Source organism: Littorina saxatilis, unplaced genomic scaffold (assembly GCF_037325665.1).
Source record: "Littorina saxatilis isolate snail1 unplaced genomic scaffold, US_GU_Lsax_2.0 scaffold_87, whole genome shotgun sequence".
NCBI lineage: Eukaryota > Metazoa > Mollusca > Gastropoda > Littorinimorpha > Littorinidae > Littorina > Littorina saxatilis.
In genome coordinates this window covers 12,034-37,751 of record NW_027126597.1, presented here as the reverse complement: position 1 = coordinate 37,751, position 25,718 = coordinate 12,034, and the positions used below count along the sequence as shown (strand labels likewise).

At 44.2% G+C, this 25,718-nt stretch overlaps 4 protein-coding genes across 4 annotated transcripts in view; all 4 read left to right on the top strand.

Moving 5' to 3' along the window:
- The window catches only part of LOC138955048 (transcription intermediary factor 1-beta-like), a 104,701-nt gene extending 80,720 nt beyond the window's left edge, over positions 1-23,981 (top strand). The window contains exons 3-4 of the mRNA XM_070326762.1: positions 22,682-22,806; positions 23,841-23,981. Of these exons, the coding sequence (XP_070182863.1) occupies positions 22,682-22,806; positions 23,841-23,981 (266 nt within the window). The remainder of the gene's footprint in view (positions 1-22,681; positions 22,807-23,840) is intronic.
- Positions 2,924-6,125, top strand: LOC138955041 (transcriptional regulator ATRX-like). Its single transcript, XM_070326755.1, has 4 exons — positions 2,924-2,993; positions 4,202-4,323; positions 4,828-5,002; positions 5,640-6,125. Exons 1-4 carry the CDS (start codon positions 2,924-2,926, stop codon positions 6,050-6,052), a joined length of 780 nt encoding a protein of 259 aa, XP_070182856.1. The 3' UTR covers positions 6,053-6,125.
- LOC138955040 (DNA ligase 1-like) lies at positions 7,877-15,234 on the top strand. The gene is made up of 6 exons (XM_070326754.1): positions 7,877-8,015; positions 8,156-8,350; positions 8,735-8,974; positions 9,529-9,551; positions 10,384-12,175; positions 15,038-15,234. The coding sequence occupies exons 1-6, from the start codon at positions 7,877-7,879 to the stop codon at positions 15,232-15,234; spliced, it is 2,586 nt and encodes an 861-aa protein (XP_070182855.1).
- Positions 16,707-22,159, top strand: LOC138955034 (transcription intermediary factor 1-beta-like). The gene is made up of 4 exons (XM_070326751.1): positions 16,707-17,347; positions 18,125-18,254; positions 20,648-21,351; positions 21,689-22,159. Exons 1-4 carry the CDS (start codon positions 17,198-17,200, stop codon positions 22,157-22,159), a joined length of 1,455 nt encoding a protein of 484 aa, XP_070182852.1. The 5' UTR covers positions 16,707-17,197.
- Positions 23,982-25,718: the final 1,737 nt, after the last annotated feature.

The window sequence follows — 25,718 nt, the reverse complement described above, 5'->3', positions numbered from 1 at the left end:
AGTATTTAAATGAAAGGGTGTTTGTACTGTGTGTAAAAGCCTGACCGTATCTGTGATGGTTTACGGGAGGCTTACTCTGCCTTTAATGATAACGTAATACATGTTTAACTGTTAAGACCATAAAAACCTATATGCTAAAATAACTTCGAACTTTTAAGAACTTCTTATAAGATACACAGCACATCTAGATAAACACCAGAATGATAAAACAAAAGGCAACTCGTTAAAACTATTAAATGCATCAATGTCTAAAACACGAAAGACTCAAATATAAGATACACAATTCTCTAGAATTGTTTATTAAAACTGAAACCGACCTGCTCAAAGTAAACCCTACCCACCCCCTCCCTACCCACCCCCAACCCTCCTCCTACACTAAATACTAATTATTTCTACTCTTAACTTCCCAACTACACGTTATCCATAAACTATGCACAGGAACATGTGTGTCAGCATTATGTGGCACCGACATGACTTGTGCATATCTAGCTTACAGCTAAGGGTTAAAGTTAAAGGACTACTGCAGTGAAAAATTATATTTATAATAATTTAAAACAAAAGACAAAAATAACAAGCTGAATAGAGATGGAACCGTTACAGAACAGGATGGCAAAATGTTGCGACTTTAGGAGTTGTGTTTCTGGAAGAGGTGAGTTTTGAGTGCTCGCTTGAATGACTGTACTGACTGAGAGTGGCGAATGTGAGAGGGGAGAGAGTTCCATTGAGTAGATGCGCAAAATGCAAAAGTGCGTTGTCCATATGCTTTTGATTTTGTGTGTGGGATGAATAGGGTGCGGCTATCAGAAGAGGAGCGGAGTTGTCTAGCAGGAGTGTATACAGTGAGAAGTTCAGAGAAATAAGCAGGAGACGAGGCAGAGAAGAAGTGAAAGCAGAGAGTGGACAGTTTGTATTCAATGCGGGCTTGGATGGGTAACCAGTGGAGTGTGCGGCGAAGTGGTGTGACATGATCATATTTTCGTGCTTTGAGGATCAGGCGTGCTGCAGAATTTTTAACTTTCTGTAGTTTGTGCAGGAGGTAGAGTGGACAGCCAGAGAGAAGAGAGTTACAGTAGTCAAGTTTAGAAAGAACAAGAGAGCAGACTAGAGTGTTTGTAGTTTGAACGGACAGAGTATGGCGGATGGTTGCGATCTTGCGGAGTTCAAAGTATGCGGACCTACAGATGTTGGAGATGTGCTTGTTGAGTGTCATGTCTGAGGAGATGGTGAAGCCGAGGTTTCTAGCTGAAGAAGAGAAAGAGATGTCGGTATTGCCTACTTGGACAGACGAAGGTTGAGAATTTGGGAACTTAGTGGACTTTTTCATGCACAGAAGTGCCTCTGTCTTATCATTTCATTTCATTTTTCATTTCATTTTCATTACTTTATTGTCCCATCGCTGGGAAATTCGGGTCGCTTCCTCCCAGTGGAAAGCTAGCAGCAACGGAGTCGCGCTACCCAAGTGTCTGCGTGTTTAGGTGTATTCAGCCACCTGCACTTATGGCAGAATGACCAAGGTCTTTTACGTGCCATTGTGATGACACGGGGGTGGGACATGGCTTCCGTCTCTGGGTCTGCACATAAAGTTGACCCGTCAGTGTCCGTCCCGGTCCGAATTCGAACCTGCGACCTTCCGATCACAAGTCCAGTGCTCTACCAACTGAGCTACCGGGCCCCTCATCATTTCGTTTTAACTTATTTTCTACCATCCGTGACTTAACATCTAAGATACAGGTCTGAATGGTCTGGATGGCGGCATGTGTCTCAGCGGGGGAACTAGGCTTATACAACTGGGTATCATCAGCAAAAGACTGGTTTAAAACGGAATGATTTTGAATGAGGGCAGACAAGGGTTTGGTATACATAATGAAGAGGACGGGGCCAAGTACAGAGCCTTGAGGGACACCGAAAACAAGGGGGGCTGGGGCTGATCTCTGGCCATCGACAAGCACAGCCTGAGTTCTATCCGTAAGGTAGGACTCAAACCATGCCAGCGCTGGACCAGAGATGCCATACAGGGTCTGGAGCCTGCTCAGCAGCGTGACATGATCTATTCAATCAATGAGTCTTATATCGCGCATATTCCGTGGCCGGGTACAGTTCTAGGCGCTCTGCAGTGATGCCGTGTGAGATGAAATGTTATACGGCCAGTAGATTGCAGCCATTTCGGCGCATATTTACCTTTTACGGCCTATTATTCCAAGTCACACGGGTATAGGTAGACAATTATTAACTGTGCCTAAGCAATTTTGCCAGGAAAGACCCTTTTGTCAATCGTGGGATCTTTAACGTGCACACCCAATGTAGTGTACACGGGGGGAGGTTCGGACACCGAAGAGAGTCTGCACACAAAGTTGACTCTGTGAAATAAATTTCCGCCGAACCTGGGATCGAACTCACGCTGACAGCGGCCAACTGAATACAAACGCTGTGTATTGTGTCAAACGCTGCCGAGAGGTCCAGTAGGGTGAGCACAGACACATCACCACCATCCAGAGCAGACAGAATGTCGTTGGTCACCTTGAGCAGGGCAGTCTCAGTACAGTGAGAAGGACGGTATGCTGACTGAGAATGCGAGATCAGATCATGAGTGTTCAAATACACTAATAGTTGCTTTAAAACTACTTTCTCAATGATCTTTGACAAAAATGAAAGGTTAGAAACAGGGCGGTAGTTCTTTAAGACATTTACATCGAGATTGGATTTCTTAAGGAGCGGTTTCACAAGTGCAGTTTTGAACAATGATGGAAAAACACCAGACAACAGGCTATCATTAACAATCTGGGTGAGAACAGGCAACAGAAGATCAAGGTTTTCAACAAGTAATGGTGTGGGCAATGCATCAAGTGGACAAGTTGTAGGTTTGGATTTCAAAATAATCTCTCTAAGGTCCTTCTCACTGACTTTCTGGAATCAATGACATCTAATGTCCCGATTCCGAGGGCCAGAGTTTAAACCAGCCAACAAAAAGGGTGGCAATGGAGGGGGAGGTGGAGGTAATGTTGGATTGCATTACACTACAGTGGTACAGTAGAATCCGCTTAATAAGGCCATGTTTAATAAAGCCACCGGCTTTTTGAGGCCAATTTCTGACTGCACGGATTTTTACTTATGTTTTATGCTTATGCTTTTATTAAATCCACCCGCTTAATATAGCCACTTTTGTCCTGCACCAAGGTGACCTTATTCAGGGATCGCGCTAGCTTTTTAAAAAACGCGTAAGTCATACGCAACGAAACGAAAAAAACGCGTCACGGACCAATATTTTTGCGTACTACGAAAACACGTACAGACACAAACAAAACACGCACGAAAGACTTAAAGACACTCCTTACCTAAATACGGCGAGTTTTCCTGTCGAACTCCGCGCACGCCTGTCGAATAACACCCCTGCTGTCTCCAACCTTCGGGCCTTGCGAGTTTGTTTTCCGCTCTAATACGACTAGACACACTTTCCGCCTTTTGGAAGCGCGAGATGGGAGAGCAGCTAATGTCTGTTTCATTATCCGACAAGACATTATCTGGTAATACCCTCGTTACGTTCGTTTGCGATACTTCGATGCAAAAAGAAACGGACTTTAGTTTTGACGCGCAGATTTCATGTGTGTCGTCACTTCTCAAGCCCTATAGTCAGTTTCAGGATCGGGTGATTATTAAGTCGGAGCAAAAGCGCTGCGTGAAGACAAGAAAAAGTTACAATATTTTTGCGCATGGCTTACGCGGCGCGGCGAAAAACACGCGTCAGCGACTTTTAACATGCGTCAAATACGCAAAAATCGTGCGTAAACGCGATCCCTGCTTATTAAGCGGAGTCTACTGTACCTGCAAATGCGATTTGAGGCCTCTCCGGTGAAAGGACATCTCACAATAAAGGACACCTTTTTCTATGAACTTGCCTAGGATACCTGTCATGAAAGGACTTCCATGTAGAGACTCTCAGGATTGTCAATCGCGGGTTGGGTACCATTGTACCTCAAACCTTTCTCTATTCAGATGCATTTTCACCTCTTCTTTTTTCATTCCAAAGTTGTACAGTTGGTATTAGACCTCAGGAAATAATTGATCTATTGTTTACATGGTTGTATTTGTTTGCTTTGGAAAAGAATTACATGATACAACAAGGCAAGCAAAACTGTTGAAGTAGATGAACAAACATTGGTTTTGTTTCATTGAAATGTTCATGTCATTCCTTTCTGTCAAGCAGCAAGCAGCTCTTCTGCTGCTGTCCTGGAGAAACTTCTGTGCACAGCCTGTGGTCGCCAGGTCAACCCTTGGAAGACAGGGATGGTGAAGAAACACAAAGATCTCAAAGTCCTCGTTTGCAGGGTTAGTCTTCTTTCTTGGTTATTGTGTATATGACTTGTGCCAGCGTGAATCTTTTGTTTTACTTGCGTTTGTATCAAATATGAACGTTTTTGTTTGTTGTTGTTGTTTACACTCCGCAGAAGTTGCTGCACTGGACTTGGAAAGTCCATTTTAATTTCATCTGGTGAAGGTGGATAAGCACATTTTGTTTACACTTCTGTGAGGATGTTGTTGAGGCTGAAAAGGGAACATTGTGTGTGAGCTAATTGTTTTTACTGCACATGTCTGATGCTATCGCCAGGAATGCTCTTAGTAACAGGCACCTGCAAAGTGCAATGGAATGTTTTCTAGACCAATTGCAGCAAAAAGTGGACCTAATCTCCAAAGGATTTTTCGTTTTCTTTTTTGAGCATACAAATTTCTGCATTTTAGACATACAGATTTGCATGCATAGAAAATACTTTCATAATAAATGTGCCAGCTAATTCAATTAATATGTGACAAGTTCTCTTCTTGTCCTTTCAGAAATGCTACAACTTCCTGGGCAGTGGGGAGATTGCTCAGGACGAAGATGGCATGGACGAGCAGTGCCGCTGGTGTGGAGAAGGAGGAAGACTGACTATATGTGACAAGTGCCCCCGTGCGTACTGCAAAGGGTGCATCATGCGCAACTTTGGCAGGGCGGCGTTTACAGCTGTCAGTAAGTATCCCTTGGCAGCGCAGACCATTGTCAATATCTTTTTTCTATGAATGGCAAGAACCATTTACTATCAGTCTCCTGTTGAAATTTTTGACTCACCTGAGTTGTCAAAAGAGTCTTCATTAGGCAGGCTAACTCTAGGCATAAGGCAAAGCTTCCAGTATTTTTTAAATGATTGTGGAAGTGCAACATTGTCAATATCTGTTGTCTATGAATGACGTCAAACCATATACTGCCAGTCACATGTTGACATTTTCTACACGCCTGAGTTGTCAAAAGAGTCTTCATTATGATGAGTGTTCGACAGGCTAACTCAAGACACAAAGGCAGAACTTCCAGGTTTTCTTAAACGATTCTGTAAGTGCAACATTTTTAGCTTCAGAAACCTCTAAACTGTGAGGATTGTCAGTCAGGATAAAAATCTGGATGATCCCAATCAACATTTGTCATGTTTGCGTCAAAGAAAGGGGACATTTCTGTTTTTGTAGCTTAGACTTCAAAATGTCGCTTTCTTACAGTAAGCTGTTGGATGTAGACAGATTATATTATCAGATAGTGTGCAGGGAATATTTTGCATTTGATTATGGTCATACAATAATGATATTTTGTTCTCCTTTTTCTCTTTCTTAATTTATAGCCGAAAGCGAGAATTGGGAGTGCTACTCATGTGACCCAAAGCCACTCGATGAGCACAGGAAACAATGCCGGACAGTTGTTGACGCCATCAAAGCTGCTGCTGGAAAAAAGTCGTCGAAATCGTCCCAGCCTAGCTCTGCATCCACCCCCAACAGTTCCAAGTCATCAGCTGTGCCATCCTCGTCGTCTCGATCATCGTCAAAGTCTCAGAGTGAGTTAGTTGATGACCCAGCGTCAGTTGTTAGCAAGCTGGTTTCCAGTGTTGACGTTGATGAAGACAACATAGTGCCTGTGACTAAGGACCTTTTGATGGCCGTCACGTCTTTACGCAGCATGCTGCTGAGTATTCGATGCATCAGAGCCACAACCATGTATCACAAAATTTTGGAATTTTTTTTTTTTGCACAGGTTTAAAGTTTGCTTCATCAAGATTGATATCACAAATGCCTAATTTCGATAAGTAAAATATTTCAAAGGTTATGATGGAAAAATGGTTGTTGCACTGGGCTGAAACACTCACAATCTACAACCATGTATCCGGCACAGTCCTAGTGTGGCTTGTTAAGAAAGGAAGAGAGAAGCAGATATAAACGGGCCACTACCCAATTACCTCTGTCTTGACAGATTGTGGTTTGGTGGGAACTCTAGTTGAGAGTGATTCTCCCTATGCCAGAGTGCAGCATTATCTAGTAACATGATTGTTCCCCGGGAGGAGGGCTGGGAGCAGTGGCCCTTACTGGGGCTACACTAAATCAGCTGTCAGCACCACGACTGTGGCCTGGGGAGTCTCGATGCCCAACGGGACTTTTTATCTCAACAACCACGCACCTGGGGGCTTTAATGGTACCGTTTCTCACGCTCTATTATCTGCTAGTTTAATTTCTCCTCTGCACTGGGACATTTGCTTTTCATTTGGATGCTTTACTTGCAACAAACAACAGCCACTTCAAGTGCTCCACAGTTTGCAATTGTACATTGCGGTAACTTGGTAAGTGATTTATTTGTTTTTAATTTTCAAATAATTGAATTAAGAAATGTATGATTGGTTAACAATTCACCAAATAGATAAAAACTTTCTATCAAAATGGAGAGAACAACAAAACCTGTGCTTAATAAACAAATAAACAAATAACATCTAATGTGTTCTCTCTCTCTCTCTCTCTCTCTCTCTCTCTCTCTCTCTCTCTCTCTCTCTCTCTCTCTCTCTCTCTCTCTCTGTCTTGTTATTTTAACATTCATAAAAAGTATTATCAATAGAGTAGTCCCTCCCATGGGCTGGATATAAAAAAAGCACCTGTTTGCTTATACCATTACCCTCGTTAATAAAGAATTCGTCTTCTCTCTCTCTCTCTCTCTCTCTCTCTCTCTCTCTCTCTCTCTCTCTCTCTCTCTCTCTCTCTCTCTCTCTGTTTTTCTGGCTCTCTCTCTCTGGCTCTCTCTCGGTCTGTCTGTTTGTTTGTCTGTCTGTCTGTTTCTGTCTCTGTCTCTATCCCTGCCCCTGTCTCTCTATCCCTGCCTCTCTCTGTCTCTCTGTGTCTCTCTCTCTCTCTCTCTCTCTCTCTCTCTCTCTCTCTCTCTCTCTCTCTCTCTCTGTTGACTGTAAGACTTTGTTGAATGCTATTCCATTGTTTAAAATGAATGAACAAAACACATTATTTTTCTTGCAGCATTAACGTGATATGGACCAAAACGATTGGTCAAAACTGGTCAGACTGGACAGAATCAGTCGCAGCATCTGTTGACTCTGACAGTGTCTTACTTGGATCACCGCAAAGTCAGAATGAAGATACCATTTTAGAAGCAGCTGCAGGTGGTAAGTCACACACACACACACACACACACACACACACACACACACACACACACATATATACACACACACACACACACACACACACATAGACACACACTTACACGCACACACACATACACACACGTAGCACGCACGCGCGCAACTGGCGAGGGATGGGAGTATGTTGACTAGGTTTGTATGGTACTCAGTACCGAAGACAATGTGTTCCTCTGCCTGTGTTGATGTTATTTAGTTCTGGTGTTTGTTTATTGAAGATCAATTGGTTTTTTACACGGTAGAAACCAATGTTTTGCAACTTGTTGGGGCTATTTTTCACTTTCTCTGAAACTATTCAAATGTTTATTACCTGCACATAAATACGTGATCACAGTGACTGTCAATAGGGGCGTTCAATAATTTCCTTTTACTTTTAATACTGCATAATTATGCAAGATGAAACAAAACTGATTGGACACTGTGACTTGTGGGCAGATGGTGAACTTGAAGCAGCTCTCAGTGCCAGCCGGAACAACGAAACATTGTACCAGCTGGCCATTCGTCTGCACAACAAAAGACTCGACTGTCGTCTGCATGCCAACGCTATGTCTATGCTGATGAAAACTGGTTTTTTAAAGCGGCATCATATTTCGTGACCACCCACGACGATAGTGCGTAGAGGCAGGCCTTATGTGACCACATTTTTGAAAACTTGCCTCACTATGAAGGTGTTTTCCTTGAGAGCACAGAAACCGCGAGAAATGCTGTCACTGCCTTGCGTTCTGACGGCGTATGGGATAACTGCGCCAATGACGTCATGCCTCCTGCCCTATCAAACTTCACCAAGCGGCGGGTGAAAATATTCATAAGCAGAACATCTGCAGCGGTGATCAACATCACGCCCACTCTACCAGGCTGTCAAGGTGACGCATTCAACCCAATCTATCTGGCCCTGCTGACACCACCTGGTGTCCCACAACACTATGATGGTTGTTTGGCCGCAAGGAGATCTGTGTACACAATAGACCAGAAATTTCTGGAGTCTGGGCACACTCACATAGAGTGTGATTCAATGCATTCCTGCATTGAGAGAGCAAAAAAGAACGTCACTATTCACATTCCTGACCAGTGGAACACTGTGTTTCAAATGGCAAGACCATCAGCGCCATACACAGTGGTCCCTATAAAGCATTCAGACATACAAGACTTTACAATGCTGGCTTCCTCGTCTATGAGAAATACAAAAACAGATATTTCTGGTACTCGCATATTATGGACAAAGATAAAGTGGATCCGTTATGTCAAAGGAGAAACTGACACCTTGTTTTTCAAGTATCGGCCAGGGGATCCATTCAACCCATTCAACCTGCTGAGGACAAGGAGATCCACTGGACGGCGTGGGCGGCAGCCAGCACCACCAGAACATCTGTCTGCCCGCTATAGCAGGCGCCAGCCAGTGTCGTCAACAAAGAAGGCGGATCTCCTGGACCTTTGTCGTCTCGGCATTGTGCCCGAGCAGCACCACAACTTCCATCACAAACTGCCCAGTGAGAACTCAGCCCCTGACCGTTTGGCTGAGCCTGATGCCACAGAAGATACAGACACAGATGAAGACTAAGGCGTTGTTCGTTATACTCAGAAGCTTGCTGATTGATCCACGTCATCCCTGTCGTTATCATCATCATCATCATCATCATCATCATCATCATCTTCATCATTCGTCGCGATATAACCTTCGTGGTTGAAAACGACGTTAAACACCAAATAAAGAAAGAAAGATCTTCATCATCATCATCATCATCATCATCATCATCATCGTCGTCATCGCTGTAACTACCATCATTACGTGTACGGGACGCAAACATATACATAAGGATGCTACCATTGACTGTTTTGAGAAAAAGTTCCACCTTGAGTTCAGAGAACACATATTGATCAGGTGACTCGATGTTGTCATTTATGCTTTTCATGTGAAGACTGAACATGCCTAGAAAAGAGCAAGACGATTACTTAAAATCGGAAAACAAACAAAGATTCCTATCTGTGTGATATAAATTGTCAAAAATGTTGCTGTTTAGTTGTGAACAATGTATAATCACAGTGCAACGAAACACTGACAGTGAAGTGAGAAAACATTGCTGTGTGTATGACTTTATTGTAATTTTCATGGTGGAATGCCAGAAAGATTTCCTGTCGGTTCAAGAAAAAGGTAAGATAAAACCATTTCGTTTCCCTTAAGTTGTACAATAAAAAAAATTACCCTCCATCCTGGCTCTCTAATTATAGTTTTTTTTTTAATCCTGTCATGTTATATCTCCTATGTGAACCATTTTCTTCTTTTTAAACAACTTTTTTAGCACTATTTTTTGACAAACCTATCAGAGGTACATGGTTGGAGAATCCTTCCTGTCAAATGTTAAGAAAATGTTGCATGCCACAACACGCTATACTTTGGATAGGTGGTTGTGTCTCTGATTACTGTACACTAAGTCCCTTTCTACTCACTGCCACAAACATGCATCTGATATTTACATGGTTATGGCCCGTACAGGGCAAGCTCTATCAGACCATTCCTCCGGGCCACAAACAGCTATTACACAGATAGCTGGTTGTGGCCTGTGGAAGTTCCCTGAGTTGTTTCTCGGGATACAGGCCACAATAGTGTAGGTTGCTGTGCACTGTTTTGGCTCAACTTTTGATCGGGTTTTCAGTACAATTCTACACGGAAGATCCCTTTATTGTTTTTATTTTAATTTTTTGGCATGTTATCATTATCTTTTTTTTTCAAGGAGCTTACAAATAAAACAAAACAGTATTTTGCTTGCTTTCCATGATTTTTGCGAACTTTTACATTAAAGTACATATTTTTTCCTCAGCATCAAAACTTCAATCACAGATTTATAAGAACGTCCATTTTGGAGATACATGGTTGTGGCTCTGATGCATCGTTATTCAGCAAGCTGTGGACAGTGACAATGAAATCGTCATTGATGACAAGGAGGAGGTTGCGCCTCTCTTTTCATTCTCACGCGACGTGAGTCTGCGCAGGAAGAAAGAACACTGCGCCAAAGCCCTAAAAAAAACCCTGCAAACATTCTTGCCCTCCACCCTCACAATTCTACGCAAGAAAAGATCAGGCAGTAGTGGTACCTCTAAGTCTAACGCTTTCGCTAAGTCATTATCATCGTTGGCAGCCTCTAAGTGCAATGGGGATGTGAAAAACTCTGATTCCCCCAAGAGCTCAGGCTCCAGAACATCAGCGCAAAGCAGCTCGGCATCCACCTCAAGATCGAGCGTGAAAAGTACTCCTGCCTCCTCGTCCAAGACAAGTTTGAACAGTCCCCATGTCTCTATTAGCAAAACTACAAACGTTAGGACAGAAGTCAGTGAGAAAAGTGGAGAAAAGAAACCTCAAGACAAGAAGGTAACAGAGAAACGTGCTTTAGAAAAGAAGGAGGAAGAAAAGAAAGAGACGAAAGGAGGAGGAGATAAAAAGAAAGAGAAAAAGGACACCGCTGAAAGAAAGTCTCAAGAAGTGCAAGAAAAAGGCGATAAGAGTAAAGAATCACCTGAAAACAGACTAGATAATAAGAAAGAAGATACACGAGAGGTAAGTAGAAAGAGAAAAGAACAGTCACAAGAGACTGAAGAAAAGAAAAATGAAGAGAAGGCTAAAAAGAAAGAAGTAGTGGGGAGGAAAACAGACAAAAAGGAAGAAGAAACAGAGAAGAAAGAGAGCAGAGCCAAAAAGACAGGAAAATCCACAGCTAGCAAGGAAAAAGACCAGCAGAGCAGTGATGAGGAACGATCGTCTGCAATTGCCGAGGAAGAAAGTAATGCAGAAGACTGCGAAGAAGCCATGGATGTGGACTGTGTTGACGATTCTTTTACTGAGGGTCAAGATGCGCAGGATAGTACTCAAGAAGAAAATGCTGACAAATCCACCAGTAGCCCCAAAGATCAAACCAAGAGTAGCCCAGCAGTTGAAGAGTCCGACAATGAGGAGGAAAGATCCAGTAACGCAGATGCATCGTTAACAGAGGGAGGAAATCTTCTCAGTAGCTCCCAACTGAGCGAGGACATGACCCAGCAAGAAGAAAATCTATTTGCCAAACTAGAGTTGATTCAAGAACTGGCAGAGGAATTTTGCAAAGAGTCCGAAGCAGAAAAGATCGAAGATAATGAAGAAGATGCCATTAATACAATTGATCCAAGCGATGACGAGAGTCTGCCAGAGGTTTCATTCGGACTTCCATCTTCAAGTCCTGACGTAAAAATTACAAAAACAGTTGACGATGAGGAGGATGGAACTGAAAGAATGAACGATTTTTCTGACATATCTGATGCTGATTCCACCGACAACACAAAGGAGGTGAAAAAAGACGCTGGAACATCTGACGGCAGTCAAAGTAGGGAGCGTAAGGAAGGCAAGTCAGCGAGTCTTCACAAGACCGATGCGTCGAAGGAGAAGGGGAACGTGGCATCAGACAAAGACCTTGACGACAGTGAGGATGTGGATTTGTCCAGTTCGGATCTGATACTGAGCTCGGGTGTTGACGACGAAGAAGCAAGACGTGTGAAACGAAAACGCAAGCTGAAGCGAAAAAGTGAGTTCTGTCTGTGCTTGTCAAGTCCAGTCTGGCCTGTCCTTGAGCCTTTGTCCATCCTTCCTTCACTCATTCTCATGAACAATGGAACAGCCACACACCGGGAAGAGTTCACTTTGAACGGCCGATTTGCCACAGCTGGTAATAGCAAGAGTAACTGTTTTCAACAGACAAAAACAACAAATCGGTGATGCTTGTGTAGAGGTTCGGAAAAGAATGTTCGTTCTTTTGTTTCTCTTCATGATGATGTGTTACGGACTCTTTCTCAATTCTGGACTCACTCTCTCGGACACAACAGATGACACATGTGACAACATCAGCAGGTTACTGGCATGACAAACTTTATTCCTCTGTCTCTCTATCTTCCCTCCTCCTCTTCGCCAACCCGACCGAGGCCGGTGGCTACAAGCCACAACATACACATTTGAACTACATCTCCTCAGTCAGTGGAGCCGAACAATGAACTGACTGAATGACTGAATGACTCCTCCTCTTATGCTGGTACCGGAGGCTATTTATACTGCCCGCGCGGACTGCACTGCAAGCGGCTCTCAGCAATTTCCAAAAGGGCAGTCTGGCACTGCCTGATAGCCAAATCTGTGTTTGTTTAGAATCTTTAACAGCTAATAACTTTACAAAAAATGCACACATTAGAAATCGGTTTGTTGCTATAAAACCAGCGTGAAAAATACTTTTAAACCATGTTATAAAATATAACTTTGGAAGTCCAGATCAAAAAGTAATTATGATTAATTACTCAGAATGAATGACCGATTAACGATCAAAACCCAGCAAAATAAAGATTGCTCAACTCGATCACTTCCTGCACCAAATACAATTCACTCCATTACAAGATGAACTCCTGAACTTTCCATACATGTGTCATACTTGTGGTAAAATGGAACTTATGACGAGTTATGTGACGTTAAACTTGATAAAGAAACACAGATACTAAAATGACGCGTGTGACGTCACGCTGCGAGACACCGGTCGAACTGAGGGGAAAACTTTGATTTACTCGATCCAAACAGTTATTAATGCACTTTAACTCAAAAAGTATCTTAAGGGAATAAGAAATGAAGTGCACGAACTGAGTTAGATTTACGAAAAAGTTACAATTATGGAGATAATAGGGAAATTCCAGACGTCACCTACTGGGCGCTAAAATTCAGATAGCGTGGGACGTTTGGGTCGGAGCTGATCGAACATTGAAACAATTTAAGGAACAACAGGGCCTTAAAAAGTACTCAAGCACGAACATACAACATAGTATCTATATCCATGCATTATTAACATCTAAAAGTAATATTTATTCTTAGATTGCATAAAATAGCACATGCACTCAATCTATTTTTAGACAGAATCAAACATGGCCGATGTAAACAACACCAGTACTTTTTGTTAACAATGAATAGACACCTAACACAAAATGATCGGCAACAAAGACTAAACTGGACAATGACAACAGCTTACTCTAAAGTTGGTGACTGGTCACCCTGTCACACATACCCCCTACTTTTGTATATGACACGTCCTCGTGTCACGACCACGAACACAACGATAAAAGAAATGCATTTCACTGCTACAACAACACGGCACGCTAAAATCAGACAAAGAACAACTCATTCACTCCACTCACAATACAGTAACAATGTGCAATCAAATGAACTCTCACAATGCTTAGAATCATTCCACAAAATCAAGACGCTAAAGAAATGGCATAAACAAAACAAAAACCGACATGAGAGAACTGGTGCCCAATACTATGCAACTAGATACCTACCAATCGCCATAGCAACACCTTCCCTGTACTCTTCATGCAAAACAAGCAGACACTATGCTGACATGATGTCAACTAAGATATGTACTTAGCGCTCTTGACGAAACATCTAAGCATCAAAGTATAACACAGTGAATCAAGTATACCCAGCCACTCTTACAACATCATAAAATCTTCAAAGTCATCATACACCACTTTAAGTATTCACTCTCAACCACATTGTCACCAAAAGGAAGCTGAACAAGGTTAGATACACACCACAACACAATACACTTACAACAGACAGCTGATTCCACATGACATAATTCTCTCTTTCATATTCCACAATGTACATGACACAATACTTTGAAACCTTACATTACAAACGATCAAAAACCAAGCCCTACTGATAGGTTACAAGGCTAGATCAACCACCGTTACATTTGCAGGAGTGAAAAAAACAAAACAAATACAACCCACGATACATCTTGCGAAAAATCATTATACCAGACCTTATGGGAAGGTTTTAACTAGTACTGACTCGCTGCATCCACCTTGGCATTCCCATCAGACTAGTCTCAATACTGTCTGCCTGTGCCCAACCCTCAACCACAAATGTAAACAACTCATCCCACGAATCAAAGCATCATACAACATACACTGCAAGCCATGAACAAAGATATCCATCGTGCTTAGAAATCAACATGTTTAACAATGTCAAAATGAAAGCATTTCATTTTCAACGTAAATAAAAAAATGGAAATACATAGATAACAAACATAAAACGATGCCTCACAGTGTCACTTCAAGACGCGCTCAACCGTTACTTACGTCACTCGACTCGCTGTCCGATAATGCACACGTCAGCAGAACATGATGAATCACACAGGTATAGCACTACACAACGTCAAATCGGGGAATGCACTGCTCACTTGTTGTGAATTAATATTAGTCCATCAAACAAGGTCGGCCGAGATCCTTAAAGTTCCTTGAATAAAAGTCCGGTTACAGTGAGTTAATGCAAATCCACTAGTCTTTTCAAGACTTCCACGTACCGTTCATCACGATTCCAATTCCAGAATTCACTCTGGGGATGAACACCAACACAGCACTACACACCAATTGTGAGATTACACACACCATGCATCGGATGACACATGACAGCGGGAAACGGGAACAGCATACCACAGGCATCGTAGTATAGGACAGGAACACAGCTACCAGGACAGGAACGAAGATTACAGCATCACAGGAACGTAGTTTACAGCAACAGCAACGCAGGAACGTACAGGACATCACAGGACAGGACATGCCGATCGTCGAAGACACCATGGAGTACACAACTCCTGGCAGGAAAGGTCCGCCATCACCAGTACTGAAGAATGAAGTTGCCACAATTCATCACTTCTTCCGAGTCCAGGAACTTCTGAGTCCGTTTTAGTAACACATCCTGTCTGACGACGCCATTTTGTAGAGGTTCGGAAAAGAATGTTCCGTTCTTTTGTTTCTCTTCATGATGTGTTACGGACTCATTCTGGACTCACTCTCTCAGACACAACAGATGACATTGTGACAACATCAGCAGGTTACTGGCATGACAAACTTTATTCCTCTGTCTCTCTATCTTCCCTCCTCCTCTTCGCCAACCCGGCCGAGGCCGGTGGCTACAAGTCACAACATACAAAGTTGAACTACATATCCTCAGTCAGTGGAGCCGAACAATGAACTGACTGAATGACTGAATGACTCCTCCTCTTATGCTGGTACCGGAGGCTATTTATACTGCCCGCGCGGACTGCACTGCAAGCGGCTCTCAGCAATTTCCAAAAGGGCAGTCTGGCACTGCCTGATAGCCAAATCTGTGTTTGTTTAGAATCTTTAACAGCTAATAACTTTACAAAAAATGCACACATTAGAAATCGGTTTGTTGCTATAAAACCAGCGTGAAAAATACTTTTAAACCATGTTATAAAATATAACTTTGGAAGTCCAGATCAAAAAGTAATTATGATTAATTACTCAGAATGAATGACCGATTAACGATCAAAACCCAGCAAAATAAAGATTGCTCAACTCGATCACTTCCTGCACCAAATACAATTCACTCCATTACAAGATGAACTCCTGAACTTTCCATACATGTGTCATACTTGTGGTAAAATGGAACTTATGACGAGTTATGTGACGTTAAACTTGATAAAGAAACACAGATACTAAAATGACGCGTGTGACGTCACGCGGCGAGACACCGGTCGAACTGAGGGGAAAACTTTGATTTACTCGATCCAAACAGTTATTAATGCACTTTAACTCAAAAAGTATCTTAAGGGAATAAGAAATGAAGTGCACTAAGTTAGATTTATGGAAAAGTTACAATTATGGAGATAATAGGGAAATTCCAGACGTCACCTACTGGGCGCTAAAATTCAGATAGCGTGGGACGTTTGGGGTCGAAGCTGATCAAACATTAAAGCAATTTAAGGAACAACAGGGCCTTAAAAAGTACTCAAGCACGAACATACAACAATATAGTATCTATATCCATGCATTATTAACATCTAAAAGTAATATTTATCCTTAGATTGCATAAAATAGCACATGCACTCAATCTATTTTTAGACAGAATCAAACATGGCCGCCGCTCAGATGTAAACAAGCTATGTTTGAGCACGGCTGGTGCACACCAGTACTTTTTGTTAACAATGAATAGACACCTAACACAAAATGATCGGCAACAAAGACTAAACTGGACAATGACAACAGCTTACTCTAAAGTTGGTGACTGGTCACCCTGTCACACTTGGAAATCTGTCGGGTTATGAGTTAAATGCAGTTCACCATATATATACATATCAGTTTTTCTTCCTGATCCTGGGATCTCTACTGTTTGATTTCACATGCTCATGGATGATACACAAAGAAAAACAAGAGGCGAAGCCTTCAAGGCTCACGTAAGAAATAGACAAACAGTAACACAAACTCAATCATTCCGTCACACATACACACCCACACACACAGTAAGCTTAGGTGACACTGTGCAAGAAAGAGAGACACTAGATCTAGATCTGTCTGTGTCTGCATGTTGCCTACTTACAGGAACACGACTGCCAAATAGTCTCGGCCCGCTCAAAAAAACAATGACCGAGACCACACACACCACGCGAGAGAGAAAGACTACAGGGAGGCATGCCGTCATGATGCATTAATTGACGTCAAACACTTTTGACCGTGACGTAATCTTATGCGAGCTTTATCCATAGTCTTGGATAACCACTCACACATAGACTCGGAAATGTTAAAGTTTCTACCACAGACATACACACACACACACGCACACACGCACGCACAAACGCACAGACAGACAAAGTTACGATCGCATAGGCTACACTTCGTGAGCCAATAAAATGCTGACAGTTAACCTGCTTTGTTCCAAAATTGCAGGCAGGAGGAAGAAAGGCGACGATGATTCATCAGAATCGTCTGATGAAGACAAAGAGGATGAAGGCGAAGAGGACGAAGAGATGGATGACAGTGCTGACGAATTATCCTCCAAGGTATCAAAGGTAGGAGGCTTTCTCACCTGTGCGAGGGGGAATTGGGATGTGTTTTGCTAGCTGGGGACTTGGGGTTATAGCCATACTTTGAAGAGTAGTAATACAGAGGTGCCTGTGGGGAGAGAAGACCTTGTGGACCTTGCAGAAGTGTCGGCACATTGCAGGTGTTCTCTCACATCAGGTATCTATTTGGGAAAGGTTTATAGACCAGGGAATAACATAAGGCGTCCTCTCATGGGAGATGTTCTCTCGTCAGAGGGGCCCAACATTGCGGGTACCACTGTAGTAGCCTTGAATTGCTTGTTTTACTTTCTGTGGATTGTAATGGGCCAGTACTTTCTGTTTTGAGAAATTGTAAACCATTGTTGTATAGCTTTATGTGCTCACATGGGAAAAGTCACTTTCTGACCTGAAAGACAGAACTTCAGTGCGCTGCCAAGACATGAAAATCTGTAGGCATACTGATCCCCTTTTTGTCTCACTATTGCCATTCCTGAGGAAATAAAACGGTTCTTGTTGCTGTCACCTTCTTGTGGAAGGGATGTTAAAAAAACACGTGGTGTTAGGCCCCCTCCTCCCCCCCCCCCCCCCCCCCCCCACGTCACCCACCCACCAATGACAGGCCATCTCCCAACAGGGTCAAAGTTCCCCTTCTGTTTGTCCCTTTGTCTGTTATCCTTATCAAAGTATACCTGTCATGACCATGACAAGCCACCTGCAATGTGCACATTCATCACGGGTACCACTGTACATTGTGATCATGGTTTTGACCCGCAGAGTGCTAAAGGCAGCAAGGTAAAGGACGACGATGACGCAGAAAATGAAGAAGCCAAGGCGGCCATGATGGATGAGCTGGAGGACGACGAAGACGAGGATGATGATAAGGGCGACTCTAGCAGCGAATCAGGTTGGCTGTTATAGACACGTGTGGATTGGTTTTTATAAATTATTCGCGATGATCTGGAAGGCAGGGAGGGGGAGCAGGGGGCAGGGTTAGTGTGTGTGTGTGTGGGGGGGGGGGGGGCGGCGGGATGATAGCGGGCGGGGGGTAACCCTTGAGAATGACACGGTATACTGGTTTGATGAGAGTTACCTCCCTTCCGTGGGTGACAAAGCATGACTTACCTCCCTTGCACTATATAGACTGTATTGATAGATGGGGAGGGTAATTATCCGAGGAAGGAAACAATGTCTGGAGAAACTAAAACCCAGGTGCGCATTTGTGGGTCCAGGGCAGTGTGCATGCAAAATATCTTGTGCTTATCCTTTGCTATCTCTGAGGTATGGCGACCACAGACACACACACAGACAGACAGACACTCTCTTTTATTTATATGTATAGATAGATAGATAGATAGATACGACTTGTGTCTGTGTGTCTGTTCCTGTTCGTGATGCGCGGCCAAGGTTCTCGATGGATCTGTTTCACATTTGGTGGCCATATTCACGTATACCCGGGACACAACCTGGTCGATTTTGGTTTTTTGTTCGGGATCCACTACCAGCAACTCTTCCTTATCTCTCCAGTGTTTTCAGCGTTTACCTCCCTTCCTTCGCTACGCTATGAGAAGCAGCTTCGGATATTCCCGTTCCGTTACTATTTTAAGAAGGTCACCGCAGTGTCCAGAACGCTTTCCTTGCACCCGTAAGTTGTCCTCACTGTAAAAGTGCAAAGGTCGAATCAATTTATATTTAGTCAAGCAGTATGTAAGAAATGTTAAGTCCTTTGTACTGGAAACTTGCATTCTACCAGTAAGGTCATATATTGTACTACGTTGCAAGCCCCTGGAGCAATTTTTTGATTAGTGCTTTTGTGAACAAGAAACAATTAACAAGTGGCTCTATCCCATCTCCCCCCTTTCCCCTATCCCATCTCCCCCCTTTCCCCGTCGCGATATAACCTTGAATGGTTGAAACGACGTTAAACACCAAATAAAGAAAGAAAGAAAGAATCAATTTATAGCCACGCGAAAAATACACTGTCATCTATCTCTATATATTTATACATATACGGCTTCTCTGTGTGTGTGTGTTTGTATGGGTGTGTAGGCAATACCTGTGTATTGTAGAGTTCTGTGTGTGATGTGGTCTGGCGGCTTTGAAGTGGCTGTATGTTCTGGCCTTCTTCTGAGAAGCCATAACAGATTTAAAAGGGCTTAGAGATAAGCTCTAAATTTCTCAAACCTGTTTGAGTGGACTTCGCCTCCAAAGGTGATTGTGGTGTTACGGCACTCGGTTACATTCGGCGTCGTCGACAATGATGGAACACGACATGATATGACCAGGAATGGCATTATGGCCTCTGAATCATTTTCCTGCTGTTCCCATTCCACGAATCTGGGTGGGACCTAAGCTTGGCGGGTCCATGGTTTGGACCCGGCGAAGCCGGCGTACGGTGCGCCACTCAAGCCGGGTATTCGGCTCTACTTCTTCCCGGCGAAGCCGGCTACCCGGCGAAGCGGGTATTCATCTAGTTCTTCATAATGTGCCTGTGGCCTGCGTGTGGTTTGAATAGTTTTGTATGTTTTGTGTCTGAAAGTTTGTATGTTGATTCTGTTCTTGTGTTATTCCTGTAGTATACACGATGTATTGTACACGTTGTCTACTTGCAGTTTGTACATCCTTCTTGAACAGTGTGTGAGTGAAGTCTTCATCTTGTCTATACTTTTCTTGAAAGAACTTCTTTCTTTTTTCCTTTCTTTCTTTTTGTGTGTTTGTTCGTATGTTATAACAAGAGGCGAAGCCTTCAAGGCTCACGTAAGAAATCGACAAACAGTAACACAAACTCAATCACTCAGTCACACATACACACCCACACACACAGTAAGCTTAGGTGACACTGTGCAAGAAAGAGAGACACTAGATCTAGATCTGTCTGTCTGCATGTAGCACGACTGCCAAATAGTCTCGGCCCGCTCAAAATAACAATGACCGAGACCACACACACCACGCGAGAGAGAAAGACTACAGGGAGGCATGCCGTCATGATGCATTAATTGACGTCAAACACTTTTGACCGTGACGTAATCTTATGCGAGCTTTATCCATAGTCTTGGATAACCACTCACACATAGACTCGGAAATGTTAAAGTTTCTACCACAGACATACACACGCACACACGCACAGACGCACAGACAGACAAAGTTACGATCGCATAGCTAGGCTACACTTCGTGAGCCAAAAACAGTGCCAAACGTCAATCTTGTCCTGTTCTTTTGTCTTATTTGTCAGTGTACACGTGACGAAATCCACGTTATGCTATCCTGTGATTATTGTTCCTTTCCACTGTCTGCTTTCAGTTCAAGTTTGCCGAAGAGTTGGGAATCCTGAGAGTGTGAGAACAGCTATCATGGCCGGTGTGACAAGCGGAGACATAGAGTGTCCAGTCTGCCATGACGATTTCACCAACCCCAAACTGCTGCCTTGCAACCACCTTGCGTGCCGTGACTGTGTTCTGTCTTGGCTACAGAAGGCAGGGGGACAGGGGGGTTGCCCCCTCTGCAGAGCCCCCATTCTCTCCTCCACTCAGCAAGGTCAAGGTCAGCTGGCCACAATGGTTGACTCGCTCTCTACTGACTTCGCCACCGCGGCTCTGGTGGAAAGTCACAAAGTTCTTAATGGTCCCCACGTTTGTGAGGTGTGCCAAAATAACGTCACTGCAACGTCATACTGCTTTGATTGCAGTATCAAAATATGCAAACCATGCACCAGCTATCACCAGAAACTTCCCCTGTCAAAAGACCACACCCTGGAACAGCTCAATAAGCTAACTGCAAAGCGATTGGCTGCTAGTCGCCAGTCAACATGTAACAACCACTCCAATAGGCTGGCTGAAGTGTACTGCTCCGCCCACCAAGAGCTCATTTGCATGTTGTGCGCTACAACCAATCACCGCAGCTGCCCAGAGGTGAAGGCCATCACAGACGTGGCGAGAGAGAAGAGAACAGAGCTGACACAACAGTCACAAAGACTGAAGGACAAAGGAGCAGGACTGACAAAACAGGTGTGTGTATTCTCCGTCATTGTGTAGGTCCTGTTCAGTACAACCTGTCCCTTCCCGCCTCTTTCTCCCGTGCTGTCTGTGTTAGTACTTGTAACATGTCCACGTGTCTCCAAGTTACCGTGCGGTTCACATGACCCCCATCAGCTGTCAGTCGATTGTTTTCATTTGTTTAAAATGGCTATGCACAAACAAAGAGAAAATGAAATCGCGAGTGCAGAACGTTAAATGAATGTCTTTATTTTGTTTCAATAGTACTGTAACACCTGTATTTTTGACACGTCATATTGTTTCAATAGTACCGTGACACCTGTATTTTTGACACGTCATATTGTTTCAGATGAAGGCAGCCAAGGACAAATTCAAGGGCATGCACAAAAAGGTGAATTATGTCTTTGATGACCTTCAGCAGTGTAGTGAGAAGCGACGTCAGCAGGTCCATGACCTCATTCAGAAAGAAGAAGATGCAACAGTGACGTCACTTGCTGAAATTGAGAAAACGCGGGCAGCGATGACGTCGAACTCCAGTAACATCGATCACCTGGTGACGTCAGCCCCTGATGACGCACTCCTGCAGATGCTGAATCAGCTGAAGTCACGTCTGGACGACCTTCAGTCAGAGAGTGGAAAGACCGCCAAGGTCAAGGATGTGGGTGACATCGTATTTAACAGCCAGCTACTGACCCGTCTGAAATCAGATCTGTCTGAACTAGGTAACGTGCTTTCTTTGTGCTCCGACTGTTGTTTCTCTTGCCAGTTCTGTTATGCAGTGCAGAAGTTAAAACATCCCCCACAGATACGGAAAACATGACACAGTTATACTTTGTTTTACATCACAGTCTGATCACAGGATCCAGCTTATGAAGAGAGTTTGTGCTCAATAATACTTCGTCACCTATCGCAGTCTGCTGACATAGCGCTTTGAGATAGTTTGTATAATTATGTCGTTCTTTTTCGCTGTCTGCTTTCATGTGAAGACTTCTCAATCATGAGGGCGTGACCAAAGAAGCTTCTTCAATTGAGTGAGTGAGTGGGCAGTGTCTTCGATGGCTCTTAGCTTATATACTACTTCCCGCCGTTTTTAACGACTTTCAAGTTTGGGTTTTCGAAAGTACCTAGCTATGACACGAGTCGAGTGGCAAAAAACCTACACAGTGATTCCCGTCAAAATCAGTGCACCCGTTTCGAAGCTTTCGTCGTCATACCAACGGGCCACACACAGACACACTTGCAGACACACAGACAAACATACACACACAGACCAGCTTTATAGATAAGATGATGATGTTTACACAGTCCATTGAAGGTCTTACGATGTGATTGTTTCTTCCAGGCAAAATACAAAAGCTACATCAGCAGGCATCAGCATCACCATCAGCGACTGCCACAACGACCATCCTATCTTCAGGTAAAGAACATTGTACACACAGTCAGCGCACGACGGGTTGGATCAATCGTGTCAGAAAGATTTGTTGCTGAACTTTTAGAGCAAAGAAAGGTTCGTATAGTATTGTTGATTTGTGTGTGCTGTTTTGATTGGTTCGTCGGTGATTATCATTTATGTCGGCCTTCATCCGCTTACTTTGCCGTATTATTTACTCTGGAAATATTATTGTGTGTGTGTGTGTGTGTGTGTGTGTGTGTGTGTGTGTGTGTGTGTGTGTGTGTGTGTGTGTGTGTTGACAGGACAAACAGCTACAGCCAAACCAAGGAGAGCAGACCTGGCAGCAGTCCTGAAGGTGGGGGACAGGGTCAGGCGGGGACCGGACTGGGGGAAATACATGTTAATATTGGGACGTCGATACGATGCTGTGAGTGCTGTCTGACTGCTGTCTGTCTCACGTACATCCTGACTCGGTCGTCTAAACAGTAGTTGCAACAAAATGAAAACTAAGGGGGGGGGGGGGGGAGGAGACATAATGCCCTTTTCCTCCTTTCCGTTCTAGTTCCAACCTCAGCTAGCACCCACAACACCCCCCTTCCCCTCCCTCCGCTTTTCTACTTTCCCATTCCCTGATCCCCTCATATTCCACCCACCCCCACTTGTGCTGCACAGAGCAGTGAGCAGTTCCTTGCCCTCCTTCCTCTTGTTGGCTTCACATGAGTTACCTCCTCTTCCGGCATCCTCCTTCTCTTCCCGAGCCCCCCACCTCCACCTCCACCTTGCCACTACTCCTTCCGTCACTACTTGTGTCCGGCAAAAAGTTATCATTACGTTTTTCTCTTTTCTCCTTTCACTCAACCATCAGCCCCCTCCCCACACCCCCCCCCCCTTTATCCACCCCAATTCCTACAATTTCCGTCACTACCACCCTCCCATTTTGTTTCCCCAAGAAGCAGTGAGCATCACTTTGGTGTATGTTCTCCTTTCGCTTCCACATCACTTAAACCTGCCACACCCTTGCCCCTCCCGAACTCCTCCATATCCCTCCCACCCCCACCACCCCCACGTGTGACCCAACAGAGATGTGAGCAGTGTGTACTGTGTGCAGGACGGGGGAGGACCGGGCACAGTGACGGCGATCCCTTCATTGAGAGGAGGACGAGGCTGTGTGAACGTCCGGTGGGACAATGGCGGCGAAGACTATCACCGTATGGGAGCTGAGGACTGCTATGAGCTGGACCTGGCCTGATCCCCACCGCCACCACTCTGTGTTCTCTGCACCACGTCACGTCGCCTGTCTGACGTCATGGTTTCAGTGTAAAATGTCACTTGGTATCGAGTGCAGTTTTTCATTAGTAGGATGATCACGTTGTGGATAACTTTTTGAACGTTATAATGATTAGCGCTTTCAGTCATAATTATAACTTTCATCATCATCGTGATCGTCAGCGTGATCATCGATCAACTTTTCATTATTTTCTGTCATCGTCGTTCTTCTTGTTGTCGTCGTCGTCAACGGCATCAACATCCACCTACATTCCTCCTGTTGTCATTATGTGCTGCTGCTGTCGCTATCGCCGTTTTCACGAACCGCCTCCTTATGTTGTTGAAGGTAGCAAGATTGTGTTGCTGGTGTGCTGGCAAGGTGCTATCAGAGACTGTAGAGAACACAGTCCAGCGACTTGATGGTAGCAAGACTGTGTGGCTGGTGTGCTGGCAAGGTGCTATCAGAGACTGTAGAGAACACAGTCCAGTGACTTGATGGTAGCAAGACTGTGTGGCTGGTGTGCTGGCAAGGTGCTATCAGAGACTGTAGAGAACACAGTCCAGCGACTTGATGGTAGCAAGACTGTGTGGCTGGTGTGCTGGCAAGGTGCTATCAGAGACTGTAGAGAACACAGTCCAGCGACTTGATGGTAGCAAGACTGTGTGGCTGGTGTGCTGGCAAGGTGCTATCAGAGACTGTAGAGAACACAGTCCAGTGACTTGATGGTAGCAAGACTGTGTTGCTGGTTTGCTGGCAAGGTGCTATCAGAGACTGTAGAGAACACAGTCCAGTGACTTGATGGTAGCAAGACTGTGTTGCTGGTTTGCTGGCAAGGTGAGAACACAGTGCAGTGACTTGATGGTAGCAAGACTGTGTTGCTGGTTTGCTGGCAAGGTGCTATCAGAGACTGTAGAGAACACAGTCCAGTGACTTGATGGTAGCAAGACTGTGTTGTTGGTTTGCTGGCAAGGTGCTATCAGAGACTGTAGAGAACACAGTCCAGTGACTTGATGGTAGCAAGACTGTGTGGCTGGTGTGCTGGCAAGGTGCTATCAGAGACTGTAGAGAACACAGTCCAGTGACTTGATGGTAGCAAGACTGTGTGGCTGGTGTGCTGGCAAGGTGCTATCAGAGACTGTAGAGAACACAGTCCAGTGACTTGATGGTAGCAAGACTGTGTGGCTGGTGTGCTGGCAAGGTGCTATCAGAGACTGTAAAGAACACAGTCCAGTGACTTGATGGTAGCATGACTGTGTGGCTGGTGTGCTGGCAAGGTGCTATCAGAGACTGTAGAGAACACAGTACAGTGACTTGATGGTAGCAAGACTGTACGTGTGGCTGGTGTGCTGGCAAGGTGCTATCAGAGACTGTAGAGAACACAGTCCAGCGACTTGATGGTAGCAAGACTGTGTGGCTGGTGTGCTGGCAAGGTGCTATCAGAGACTGTAGAGAACACAGTCCAGTGACTTGATGGTAGCAAGACTGTGTGGCTGGTGTGCTGGCAAGGTGCTATCAGAGACTGTAGAGAACACAGTACAGTGACTTGTTGGTAGCAAGACTGTGTTGCTGGTTTGCTGGCAAGGTGCTATCAGAGACTGTAGAGAACACAGTCCAGTGACTTGATGGTAGCAAGACTGTGTGGCTGGTGTGCTGGCAAGGTGCTATCAGAGACTGTAGAGAACACAGTCCAGTGACTTGATGGTAGCAAGACTGTGTGGC